Source organism: Pinus tabuliformis, chromosome 6 (assembly GCF_031772625.1).
Source record: "Pinus tabuliformis cultivar Carrire ecotype Pingquan chromosome 6, CPIR1, whole genome shotgun sequence".
In the NCBI taxonomy this organism is placed as follows: domain Eukaryota; kingdom Viridiplantae; phylum Streptophyta; class Pinopsida; order Pinales; family Pinaceae; genus Pinus; species Pinus tabuliformis.
Window position 1 is genome coordinate 69,259,810 of NC_142292.1, and position 13,885 is coordinate 69,273,694.

A 13,885-nucleotide genomic window follows, 5' to 3' on the forward strand; every position below is an offset into this window, starting at 1 on the left:
ACGGCAAACGCGAAATCGATAAAGGCTTCGTCTAAGAAAGCCCGTAAGAATTCAGATCAAAATGCAAAAGAGGAAATTCTTGCTTCGGAAGTAAATGCCATATCCGCAGATAAAGGCAAAGAAACCAATCAACCTGGAAGCAATAAGAAGCAAAACAAAGGGAAGAAGAAGAAACAGAGTGAGTCATCTCCTGGAAAGAATTCTTCAAACCCTCCTGGGAAAGGGAAACAAAATTTTCCATGTCAAATATGTGACGAGGAGGATCACTGGACAAAAAATTATCCATTCAAAGCTGAGTTAAAGAAGTTCTTTAAAAGTTCCCAAACCTCAGCTGTGTTAACTGATCCATTTCCCAACCCAGGAAAAAATCTGGTTGATAGTGGAAATGCTTCCCCGTCACAAGTGCTTATGTTGTTGGTTTCAAAACAGCAGAATGATTCTTTGATTTCGACAAGGAACAAAGATTATGGGAATCCTCAGCTGTCGAATGACAAAGGTAAAGATCAACCAAGTAGTTCGACAACAACTTCGACAGAGGTTGTACCACACATCATTCCTGAATTAACAATAAAACCACCTAAGGGAGTAGTACACAAGTCGACATTTAATCCTCGCGCCAGAGCGGCGCAGCATTATAACATAGTGGAAGATTTGGCCCAATCGCCATCCGCTATGTCGACTCTTGAAGTATTACAAAATTGCCCATCCCAAAGGCAGGCTTTGTTATCGGCTATTGGTGGGGTTGATCCTAAGGATTCCAATCTTGTATCCTTTGATCACAAAGGATACGATCCTCAGTTACCAGCTCAACTAGCTTTCCTTATTCAAGTGAAAGCCCTCAACAAAACTGTTCACAGAACAATTATTGATGAGGGAGCATCTACATGCATTATGTCAATGAGTTGCTGGAAAACTTTAGGATCTCCAACCTTGTCGCGATCATCGACGACATTAAAAGCTTTCGACGGAAGGACTTATACCCCGTACGGTATCCTTAATAACTTGAAGGTTGAACTAGGAGGAAAAACAGTGGAAATTGATGTTGAGGTCATCGATGGGAATCTTGACTACGACATCCTACTGGGCAGACCATGGATCTATGCCATGGCAGCTGTGGTATCGACTTATTTTAGGAAGATCGCATTCCCGTTTGAAGGAGGGATTACGGTCGTCGACCAACAGAACTTCCTCCCTAATGGTTCACAAGTTACAGGAAGCATTCCCATGATCCATGAGAGCAACCATTCGCTTCAAGATATCGGAGTAGGATTATTGAAAGACCTCACAATGATGGGAACTTTCGCGCTACCACCTCCTATTTACATAGGAAATATACCGTTTGTAGCAACCTGCAACATGATATCTTCCACGAAGGTCGCAAAAGACAATGTCGACATGGATCATGCAATTGTTTTGCCCCCAAGCCCTTTAAAAATATTGTAGCAATCAATGTTTCAAGCATGGGAGGCGAACCCAAATCAACGCTCATCAAGCGTTTGGGTAGATAGGTCTAGAGAATATGGTACCTCATTAGACCCTTGGTCGAAAGTACATGGGACTGACGAAAAAATCTTACAATCAATGTTGATTGAGGGGGCACCATGGAATGATCACCACCATCGTTCCCTTCTTCCGGAATATGAAGAAGATACTCAACATGACCTTTATCACCCTTCAGTTTTTGAATTCCTAACAAATACTGTAAATACGGTGGATTCCGAGCGAAACTTATCCAATATTGAAGAGACTATAGCCATAAATATCTCGACTAAAACGAATGTTGTAGAGAATATTTATGTCGGCAAAGGTTGTTCCCCTTCAGAACTAGAAATATATAACGCTCTTTTTCGCGAATTCAGAGATGACTTTGCTTGGTCATATGATGAAATGCCAGGCATTGACTCGAGTATCGTTGAACATGAAATTAAAATGTATCCCGATGTCAAACCAGTTAGACAACGGCTTCGGCAGGTGCACCCCAAGATAGCCGCTGCCATTAAGGCAGAAGTTGAAAAACTTCTCCATGCTGGATTCATCTACCCGGTTCCTCTAACTGATTGGGTATCGAATATTGTCCCTGTTATGAAAAAACAAGGGACGATTAGAGTGTGTGTCGATTATAGGGATGTAAACCAAGCTTGTCCAAAGGACAACTACCCTACACCCTTCATCGACCAGATAATTGATGAATGCGCCGGATGTGAAATCTTTTCATTTATGGACGGATTTTCCGGATATAATCAAATAAATATCCGCCCACAGGACCAGTCAAAGACTGCATTTATTTGTCCGTGGGGCACATTCGCTTATAGAAAATTACCCTTTGGTTCGAAGAACGCAGGGGCGACATTTCAGAGGGCAATGAATTATGCCTTCCATGACATCAAGAACATCGTTCAACCTTATCTCGACGACCTTCCGGCTCATTCGCGAAAGCGGACTGCTCATCCACAGCATTTAAGAGCGATATTTCTACGTTGCCGACACTACAAGATAAGACTCAATCCGCACAAATGTGTGTTTTGCGTCGGTTCTGGTCGTTACTTGGCTTTGTAGTCTCTAAGGACGAGATTCGTCTCTACCCTTGCAAGGTTCAGGCAATCGTTAATTTGCCTCCACCTTCAAATTTGCTTCAGATTCAGAAACTCCAAGGGAAAGCAAACTTTCTGAGGAGGTTCATTCCAAATTACGCAGAACTTGCTAAAGGTTATACTCGTCTTTTGAAAAAGGATGTACCTTTCATATGGGACCAGGTGGCGCAAGCTTCCTTTGATGCTCTGAAGGATTGTCTAGTAAAAGCATCATTAATGTACGCCCCGGACTATCAAAAAGATTTTAACCTGTATCTGGCTGCAGCAGATACGACCATTGCGATGGTTTTAGTTCAAGAAGTCGATGGAATTGAACATCCTATCTATTATTTAAGTAAAAACTTAAATGATACAGAAAGTAAATATTCTTATGTTGAAAAACTAGCGCTTGCAGCTGTTCAAGCGATTCAAAGGTTTCGACATTATGTCCTCTTTTGGAAAACTACCATTTTGTCAGATTGCAACCCCATGACTTATATACTGTCGCGACAATTGCTAGGGGGCAAATATTCAAAATGGATAGCGATCCTTCAATAGTTTGATCTGGAATTTGTAAAATCCAAATCAAAGAAAGCTCTAGTTTTCGCAGAATTATTGTGCGATCTCCCATCGTCGTCCAACGATGAAACATCAGAAGAGTCAATCGTGGACGAAAGTTTGTTTCTGATATCTACAAGCGATGATTGGTATGGAGATATCATAGTTTATCTCCAAACCCAAAAATTCAGGCCTAACACCTCTCACTCTGAACAGAAACGTATACGACACCAAGCAAAAGACTACATGATTGTCGGTGATACACTTTACCGTCGTGGTATCGATACAGTTCTGAGGAGGTGCCTTACCCATGAGGAGGCTGAAAAAGCCCTGAATGAGTGTCATTCAGGCGCGTGTGGGGGGCATCAATCTGGATATGCAACAGCACAAAAAATCTTACGAGCATGATACTTCTGGCCAACCATGTTCAAAGATTGCATAATCGCAGTCAGAAGTTGCCACGCTTGTCAAATTTTTGATAGCAAAACTAGAAGACCACCCGCACCTTTAAAGCCAATAGTTGTTGTTGGGCCTTTCGCCAAATGGGGCATCGATTTCATGCAATGTAACCCCACCTCGACCAGGGGGCATGGGTATATTATAGTCGCTGTTGACTATTTTACCAAATGGGCCGAGGCGATGCCTACATTGGATAACACCGGTGAAACAGCTGCCCTTTTCTTTTTCAATCATGTAGTCGCCAGGTTCGACGTACCACAAGCTATAGTTACAGATCATGGATCACATTTTCGCAATCACATGATGGTCGAATTAGCTGCCAAGCTAGGGCTATCTCACGACAGCTCTACCCCGTATTATCCGCAAGCCAACGGACAAGTTGAAGCAATCAACAAGGTCCTGAAGCGTATGTTGCAAAGGATGATCGGGGTTCATAAAAGAAGGTGGCACCTAATCCTGTACTCAGCCTTGTGGGCTTACCGAACGTCGGTAAAGAACGCGACCGGGTTCACACCTTTCCAACTGGTGTATGGCCTGGAAGCAGTCTTGCCAATCCAGTGCGAAATTTCGTCGCTTAAACTCGCAATTGATCTCCTCCCCGGAACTTCAGAAGAAGAGGCTCATTTCTTGGAATTAATCCAGTTGAATGAAAGCCGTCGTGACGCCGCTTTGGCTAACGAAGCCCATAAGAAACGATTCAAGGCGCAGTTTGACAAAAATGTCAAACCCCGTGTCTTCTCAGAAGGTGATTTGGTCTTGCTTTATGACCAAGAATCCGATAAATTGGGAGCAGGTAAATTTAATTCCTTATGGATGTGCCCCTATATTGTTAAAAGGGTGTTAGCAAAAGGAGCCTACGAGTTAACGGATTATGACAGAATTCCACTGGCGCAGCCCCGCAACGGTTTGTACCTCAAGCGTTACTATGCTTAAATAGTAACCTGCATGCTTTTGTTGTATTTTGTTTTCGGTAAAGTATTTGTTCTAGTCGAGTGATCCACCTTTTTCATTTGTTACAGATGTCAAACCTTCTGGAGACATGTGTTGGATATGCCGACGGAGCAAGTCGTAGTTCACGGAACCTATCCTCCGCGGCCTGGGCCATTTTTGATCCAAGCGGCGAGTTAGTAAGTTTCAGAGGTGTGTGTATTGGGCAATCAACGAATAACATCGCTGAGTATAGCGCGTTCATAGAACTACTCTCTGATGCCATCACCCGTGGCATACGCCGACTAATTGTCAGGCTAGACTCACAGCTCGTAATACTACAACTCAATGGTATATATTCCGTTCGCAATCCAGCTATTTATCGCATGTTCCTAAGGGTTAAGATTTTGGAAAGACAGTTTGATTCAATTCAATACCAGCATATTTCCAGAAACTTAAACACATTAACCGACTCATTAGCAAATTATGTGTTAGATAGACATTTGCAACATTTATAAAAGAGACACATCATCAATGATTGTACATATGGATCATATAACTCAACCAGAATAAAACTCGAAAATCAAAATATATATAAGCTGTTTATCGTTCATACATAATGTTCTGTAACCAAGACAAAAATCGGTCATATGACCTAAAACTCAAAAATACTAGGGGGCACCCTAGCCTAGTGGTGCTCATGATAGCACGTCACGGCCTGTGCAATCATGCGCAAGAGACGAGTCCATCGTCTAGGCACACCAGTAGTATGCCGCTGCAACTGTAAAGGTAACTCATCGATCCGTACATCCGGAATGCCGAGAGTAAGGCTCTCAACGTGCTCCTGCACAGCTGTAATGGTCTCAGCGTCATCAAGGTCGCGAAGAATAACTCTCCCAGCAGGCTCCAATGCGGGGGCAGCAACTGGCGGTCTCGGATGAACTGCTGGACGAACAGGACCAACATCTACATGCACCCAAGAGTTTGATTAAAAGTCTTGATAGAATAAAGCACAGCAACATTATGAATAAAAACAGTAAACAGTGATATGGTCAAAGATTTTACCAATAGCGCCCCACTGTTCGCCATCCGGTAACACCAAATCCGGATCACCTCGGAAATCCATACCCACATATGGATACTCGGAAAAGACCATCTCCTGGCGCTCGAACCACCTGAAGAAGGCATCAATGAAAGTAATCTGAGGTTGACCAGCATGCCTAGACATGTGATCAACCCACCTCTGCATGCGTGGCTCGGTCGGAGAAGGCAAGTCGAGTACAATATACTGAGGCTGCATCAGTGGGATTTTCTCCAAGGCGAAGGCAGTCAGAATAGAACCAAAACCAAAGTTCTTCAGCTTCCCGTCCTTTACCTTAGTCAATTGACTTTTCATCTGGACAAGTACTGCATCACACCAGTTGAATACTTTCGGTTGGAGACACTCCAAGGCGTGCTGCACATAAGACCTGTTGGCAACGTGTAGAGATGCGCTACCGGCCATCCTACCAATAGTATACAGAATGGACCTGAGAGACCTATCAGTAATCTCACGGATAACAACCTTTCCGTCTCTGCTCGGCTGGGAACCTTCCCTGCAGTACTGGCGAACATAGTCTCTCACAGAGTCATTCCCCCGGGCCGAACCTGACAAAGAAATGGGGGCACCCTGCCTTGACAACCCAGTCAAGAAGTAAATGTCTACTATGGTCAAGGGGATGGTTTTTCCCCTAATCTGGAATACTTGGTTGATGGGATCCCAAGCATCAAGCATATACTGCAGCAAATTAATCTGTGCTCTCATGCTAGAGATACGGAAAAACTTCAGCAGGCCACAGTTCCGCAGCGCGTTCACCGTGACAGGGTCATGGAGGGCAATCATGTCCTCCTCTTCATGTTCTCGTTCTCGCCATGTAAGGGACATTTTTGCTCAAAGATCCCTGCAAAACAAACAAGAGAATGAGTAAGATCCTGAATTTGATGAGAAACTAGCGAAATTTCATCAAAAAAAAAATGTGTTGAAAACTCAGTTTTTTGAACCCAACGCAGGCAGGCAGTGTCCTACCTGTGTTGAAGGTCAGGCTGCCTTAAGGCAGCTTGACATTCAACGCAGGTTTCGAATGGGCAACCCGCGCTGAAGTTAGGGCGCCCTGGAAAAACCCCTGAGGCTCAGAAAGACTGGAAAACAGGCACAGAATGGAAAAAGGAAACCATGAAAAGAAAGAGCTAGGGTTTAGCTCCTACCTGATCCAGACTGCGCCGAGAATCGTCCACAGAATCTCCTGAAATCAGCTGATGAAAATCAAGGGGGAAGAGGCACCTCCAGAGCTCCAACAAACCAAGATCAAATGAAATGGTAAAATGAGAGGTAAAAACACCTTTTAATGGCTTTTTACGTAGTTCAAAGCAAAATATTAGGGTTATAATCTCATTTTCATGCAAATATTATTCATTTCTAACCAAGTTTGATGCAGCAATTGAGAATGCAGTACTATCGTTGAAAAGAGAAAAGCTAGTTATGGTAAAAATTTAAAATTTGACTATATAATTGAGCAGTTTTAGCATAAAGTTCATGCTCGTTAAAAAATAAACGCAAGATCCGAGCAGTTTTAACGCGGTCTTCATGCTCGTTAAAAAATAAATATAAGCAGTGAGCAGAGTTTCCTCCAGTGTTTAAGCTCATTTTTAACTAAAAAATGAACCTATCCCGGTAAATAACCACTGTGATCGTAAATTTATCAGCCATAAAAACCTTGGTCGTGTTTGCACCTGCCACCTCCACTTTTCATTTGGCTGATCGTTCACCTCCATATGATTGTTTACCCATTTTGAGGAACAGCTGCGAAGAGTGATTTCACCTAGCCATCCTTGTGACACTGCCGTGATTGGAAAATTCCAACCTGTACCTGGAATCAGTTGCTATCCCTGTTTATCACTCGTTCCTCAAAAGACGAGTCTTCTTTAAGCTCTTTTCAACTGACTCGTAAAAATACGAAAAGATTGCCGAGTTTTGGCCTTCCAGCTCATTAAAGGACAGGAAGAGCTATCCCTCCTCTAGATTTTAATCTTTTTGGACCTGAGGGATTATTGCACAAAAAGGTCGAGCGCTTGTTTTATTCGGCTCGTTAAAGTGATCGAAAACTCATCCCTTCTGTATTGTTTTATACTTTTTCGGACTTAAGGGATTAGATGACGAAAAAGGAATTTTGGATTTGACTTTATGTACCTTTTCAGACTCTCTAAAAATGAAAAGGACCGAGTTATCCTTGTCGTTAGACTCGTTAAAATGATTAAATAGCAACAAACTTGTCTTTAGACGAGAACGAGTTTCCCTATCGCTAGGCTCGTTAAAACCTAGCGATGGGCTTACCCGAAGGGCAGGTTATAGAACAAGCATATGTTATCCTCCTCAAGCTTGACAAAAAATAAAGAGGTACTGGTCAGCAATGACTGGGGAAAAATTGGGAAAAATCAAGAAAACTTTGATGGTAGCAGGTCGCTCTTGAACATGACACTTTTCCTCCGTACCACATTCGGTTTGGGTTGTTTCATTCACCAGTCACATCACCATGGTCTCGCCATGCCATCCATATTTGGGGTAATGCTACCAATCCATCGCATCAGTGTCGCCATATGTTCAAGAGAAGTCATTCAGAAAGAGTCAACCGGGTTCCATCCACTGCCATACATTATCCTTCATCCATTCATGACCGCCACCCTGAATCATATGTCACAGATTGTTTTCACCTCCATTAAAATCATTAGCTTCGTTCCGTGTCATTGATGTGGGATTCATTAAGGCCCTCCTTTGACGGATCGCTCCTTGTCGATATCAGCTCATTATCCAAGGAGTTGATCTAGGAACAACCCCTTTCAGTACTTTGAAGCTTGCATGCCTCAATGGCAAGTTTCTCACTTCCGGCGACAGGTATACATCAATGACCTTCGACCAGAAGATTTTACGTGGTGTTCGACGCCAAGTCCTTTATTCACACCACGTGAATTGTACTGCAGTACCTTGAGGGCCATTATCATTATCGGTGATTCCTCTCGCGCTTGTTAACGGTTTACATCATTGACCAGTAATCAAGCGATGTCTTTCCATGTTCGACTTCAGCGCAATTCTCACATGGATCGACTTGTACTTAGAGTGAAGATCGAACGAGTTTGAAGACCCCGGATCTATTTTCATCCATCCGGGCTGCGATATATATTCAGGAAAAATAAAGACATTTGACATGTACATCATTGCAGCAGATGATCATCCTATTCAAAGGAGGATAATTTCACCAAAATTATCAGTCTACCATCAGACGATCGTCTGTTCTATGTACAAAAATGAATTTATAAAGCTGAGCATGGGAATGCCCACCTCAGCTAGATCATGAAAGCAGTATGAATCATAATGTATTGTATTGTATTTTATTACAGGTCTCCTCCCAACAGATGGATGAACTTCGGACCCTCCTGGATAAAGCATTTCACCCGATAAACGGCCTCATACTTTAGGGGGCAACTGTTATAGACATTTTTGTGCCTTGCATCACTGAGCATGAAATTTCAATAATCAAGGGATCCAAAGTCCCTAAACATGTTGTTCCTACCCCTAGAAGAACAAGGCCAGCAAACCACAGAAATTCACAAAAGTTCTCCACCTGAAAACACTCAAAAACAAGGCAATTCTGGATCATGTCAACTGCTCCACTGAGCATCTGCGCTGAATGTCAACTGCTCCACTGTCTACCTACGTTGAATGTCAACTGCAAAGAAGGCTACCTGCGCTGAGCGAGTTTGGACAAGTGGCAGAGTCATTCCTCAAGGTGTCAATGCCCAGGAAGCTTCCAAAATGACACTTGGATCAAGGAATTCGACTGGTGATGAGTAAGAGGTTCCAAATCTCCAAGTGGAAGCAAGAACCTCCAAGTGGACTCAAGAACTAAAGTGGGAGAGGACACTAGTCAGCTTCATGCTAGCCTCAAGCTAACTCATCCTTTCTCCAAAACTCCTATATATAGATCTCTCTCATGAGGTCAAGGGAAGGCTGGAATTTGGTATTTGCAAAGAATTGATGTTGGTTTGTGGCTAGAAACATTGGGTGTGTTATGCTTTGAAGGTAATTGAAGAAGGAATTCCATTCTGCTGGGAAGGAGATGCTGGGTTGGAGCCCTATGGGTTGTATCTCTTCCTGAATCCTGTTACTTTCAATAAAGCTATCTTGATTCTTCCCTATATGCTGGTGTATTTTGTATGATTGCATTAGTATATTTGATTTACTTCTAATCCTGAATCATTTATGAATATGTATATTTGCCTTTGTATTTTGTTCTTCTCTTGTTGCAAGTAGTTGTTCTCTTGTCACAGGTAGTTGTTCTCTTGTGATCTTGTGGGATTCAAGTAGCTGTTCTCTTGATCAAGCGAGGAGGCAAGTAGCTGTGGACACACAAAGAGAAGAGGATCTAGATCGAGGGACAACCGGAAGACAACGGTAAGTCTGCCAATCTCCCCTCTTTCACATTTCATAAAGGAAGGAATCATAATAGCTGTATTCGTTTGTTGCTAAGGCGCTGTCACACCTTAGGTGGATAGGATCGTCCTAAATAGGCATTTTTCCCCACAACAGTTTGTCTCATGATGAAGATGATGAGGAGGTGGCTGAAATGCATCCCCAAACAGCAGCGCCAACACAAGGACAGCAAGGGACACCATTGAGGATAAATGAGAGTGCTTCTCCAAGCACACCACAAGGAGGAAATTCAAGTGCATCTTCAAGCACTTGCACACCAAATGAAAGAGGTAAGAAGTTTAGAAATCTAAGTGATATTTATGATGAAGGAATTAATTCCTTATTTGCCTTGTATTGTCATGTTGATGATCCTATTCATTTCGAAGATGCAATCAAAGATAGGAAATGGATAGAAGCTATGGATGAGGAGATGAATGCCATAGAGAGAAACAAAACATGGGATTTGGTTGAGCTACCAAAAGGCAAAGAAGTCATTGGAGTCAAATGGGTCTACAAGACCAAAAGCAATGCTGAAGGCAAGATAGAAAGGCACAAGGCAAGGCTAGTTGTCAAAGGGTACAAGCAGCAATATGGGAGAGATTATGAGGAGACTTTCGCACCGGTTGCAAGAATGGAAACCATGAGAGCAGTGTTGTCCATAGCAGCTCAAAACAAATGGAAAGTCTACCAAATGGACGTGAAGTCAGCATTCCTAAATGGAGTGTTAAAGGAAGAGGTTTACATTGAACAGCCTCTAGGCTATGAGAAAAAAGGTGAAGAGCACAAAGTGTGCAAATTGAAGAAAGCTCTTTATGGGCTGAAGCAAGCGCCAAGAGCATGGTACAGCAGGATAGATTCATATCTATTGGATAATGAATTTGACAAGTGTGAAGGAGAACCCACCGTCTACATCAAAGAAAAAGATGGTAAAATTTTAATTGTTGTCTTGTATGTTGATGATGTTATTTTCACAGGTAATGATTATCAGCTCATTGATAATTTTAAATCAGTCATGAAAGAGGAATTTGAAATGACTGATATGGGTTTTTTGAGATACTTCTTAGGCATAGAAGTAGATAAAAATGAAAAAGGAATTTTTATCTCACAAGCAAGATATGTAAATCAAGTATTGAGAAGATTTAACATGCAAGAATGCAAGGCAGCGATCACTCCCACAGTAATGGGATTAAGACTCAGCAGAGAGGACAACAGCAAGGATTTTGATCCTAGTTTGTACAAGAGTATTGTTGGCAGCCTTATGTATTTAACAGCTACTAGGCCTGACATTATGTATGCTGTTAGTTTAATTTCCAGGTTCATGGAGAGGCCAAAGGAGGCACATTGGCAGGCAGCAAAAAGAATTTTGAGGTATGTCAAAGGTACCAAAATGTTTGGCATATTATATAGTGTCTCAGAAAGTTCATATTTAATTGGATACACTGATAGTGATTGGGCTGGAAGTGTAGATGATCAGAAAAGCACTTCCGGTTATGTTTTTCATATGGGTTCAGGAGCCATTTCATGGGCTTCTAAGAAGCAGTCCATTGTAGCATTGTCTACAGCAGAGGCTGAATATGTGGCAGCTACAGCAGCAGCATGTCAAGCAGTTTGGAAGAGAAGAATGTTGAGGAGCTTAGGCCAAGAGCAGGTAAAAGTGACAGTGATTTTTTGTGACAATAGCTCAGCTATTGCATTGTCAAAGAATTTAGTGTTTCATAAGAGAACGAAACACATTGATACAAGGTTTCACTACATCAGAGAATTGGTGAACAATGGAGAAATTGTCCTAGAACATTGCAAGACTCAAGAATAGGTAGCAGACATCTTGACAAAGCCATTGGATCAGAAAAGCTTTGAATTTTTGAGAAAGTGTCTGGGTATGATCGAATGCCCAGCAGTTGAAATTAAAGGGGAGTGTTGAATGTGTAATTTCAACGCAGACGTACATCGCTAGAAACCGTTCACCAAACTCCCTGAGATTTCTCGGACCACTTTCCGGCAAAGTCATTTTTCGTATTTTTGAACCTGATACAATATGGTGCAGACGCGTGGCTCTCCCCATACGTAAGCAAGTCTGACATTCTCGAGACATATAGCTCTGCAGCAAATGGCCTCCCGATATTCTCCTCCACCGTTCGATTGTTTCCATCGCTCTCCACCGTCGATTGTCCGAAGATGCATACGAGCCTGCAGTAAATGTTGCGTGGAGTAAAATAAAAGCTTGGTTGACTGCAGACTTTTTCCATGAAGACATTTAATGAAAGTAGGTGAATATTAAAGTTTTTATATACAGCACGTAAGTTTTTTTATGTCGAAGGTATGGTGCATTTAAAGAAAGGCATGGTAATTTTGTTTTTTTTACGCAATGTAATATTCAAAAAGAAGGAGCTCGTATATTATGTTTTTGTTGGTTGACTTTTGGTAATAAGACTTGAGCACAGCAGTGCAATACGAAAAGTGAAGACGAAGTTTGTATGAAGCATGATGCGAATATAGCACAGCAGTGCGGAAAAGAACCAGAATCCTTTGTATGGTTTTGTAATTTTGTTTATGTGATATGCACAGAAGTGAAGCAGACGTATAATGTTTTTGAGATGCATATGTAAATTTTTATTACAGCAGTAAATGTAAAAGGGATTTTACAGCAGTAAACCCAGCTCAGTAATTCTCAGGTGGAGACAGAGTTGTTTTTGTTGAATTTTTTTTGGTGAATCCCTCTCAGCAAAGAGGATGAATATGTGTCAGTGATTTTTGTTTTGATAAATAGAAATATTTTTGTGGTGGTGTAATACTCTGTCTTCAGTCATTTTATTTTAAAGCTTCCCTGTGCACAAAAGATCCTGGAGTAAAGGAAACAGAGCATTGCCTCTGTGGAGTTTATTTTCTTTGTTTTTGGGATTTTCTCAGAAAAATCCCCAACAATGACAACACAGTGGCCATCGCTGCACTGAGCAGCCAGCTTCCAGGAACCCAGCAGGTCGCCCAATCCTTGTTTGGAGCCTCTCCCCCGGTTGATGCCTCCCTTCTGGCCAAAGCTTTCAAGATCGATGCCTCCCTCGTGCAACTTCTCCAAAGGAAATTCTTGGGTTGATGCCCACTCATCTAATTCAATCATTCATTCATGCCAGGAGTCACCATTCATTCGTCGGTTGTTATGCGACCAAACAAACAAATAAATAAAACCTCTCTTTCCCTCACGTACGTGTACAGTCGTGACTCCTCTATATGCAATAAAGGAAAATTGTACATCAATATGGGTGTTTGAGAGTTTTATGTTATAATCATTTACACCTTTCTGTTTCTGTTTAATGGACACGACACTACCTAATAGCTTATCGTTTGAATTGATGGAGTGCTGCACGATGCATCTCATCTGATGCAAACAAAATAAAAGTATTTGTCTTTTAATTGTGATGCAAACAAAAGAAAAGTATTTGAATTTGAATTAAAGACGGGATATAAAGAAACACTCTTATCATTTAATCCGTACTGGTGTCCTTTTTGGTAATGTGAAATTTCTGTGTTGCGATCGTTTACTCTTTGACACAACATACCCTAATGTCTCCGCTCAATACATCGACCACGGCATCATCATGCCTCTCTTCCAAACAAAACAAATATATGGCTGAGGTGAAAAAAATACACTCACTGCATTATAAAGACTAAATGAATGACTGATTAAATTTAGTTTTTTCCTCTGGTGACACTACTTTAAATTTAGATTTTGTGTCTGGCGGACATGATTTCAATTTAGGTTTTGCTTCGGGTGGACGAGATAAATCGTTTGAAATTTGATTTCAAAATATGTTCTTAAATTGATTTTTAATGACTTTTGGATTTTGGATTTTATATTTGAATGGCAAAATTA

The 13,885-nt window shown here is 41.7% G+C and overlaps 1 protein-coding gene across 1 annotated transcript in view; it reads left to right on the plus strand.

Moving 5' to 3' along the window:
• The window catches only part of LOC149257281 (germin-like protein 1-3), a 48,099-nt gene extending 34,960 nt beyond the window's left edge, over positions 1-13,139 (plus strand). The window contains exons 5-6 of the mRNA XM_089368113.1: positions 4,378-4,380; positions 12,951-13,139. Of these exons, the coding sequence (XP_089224239.1) occupies positions 4,378-4,380; positions 12,951-13,108 (161 nt within the window). The 3' untranslated portion in view covers positions 13,109-13,139. The remainder of the gene's footprint in view (positions 1-4,377; positions 4,381-12,950) is intronic.
• Positions 13,140-13,885: the final 746 nt, after the last annotated feature.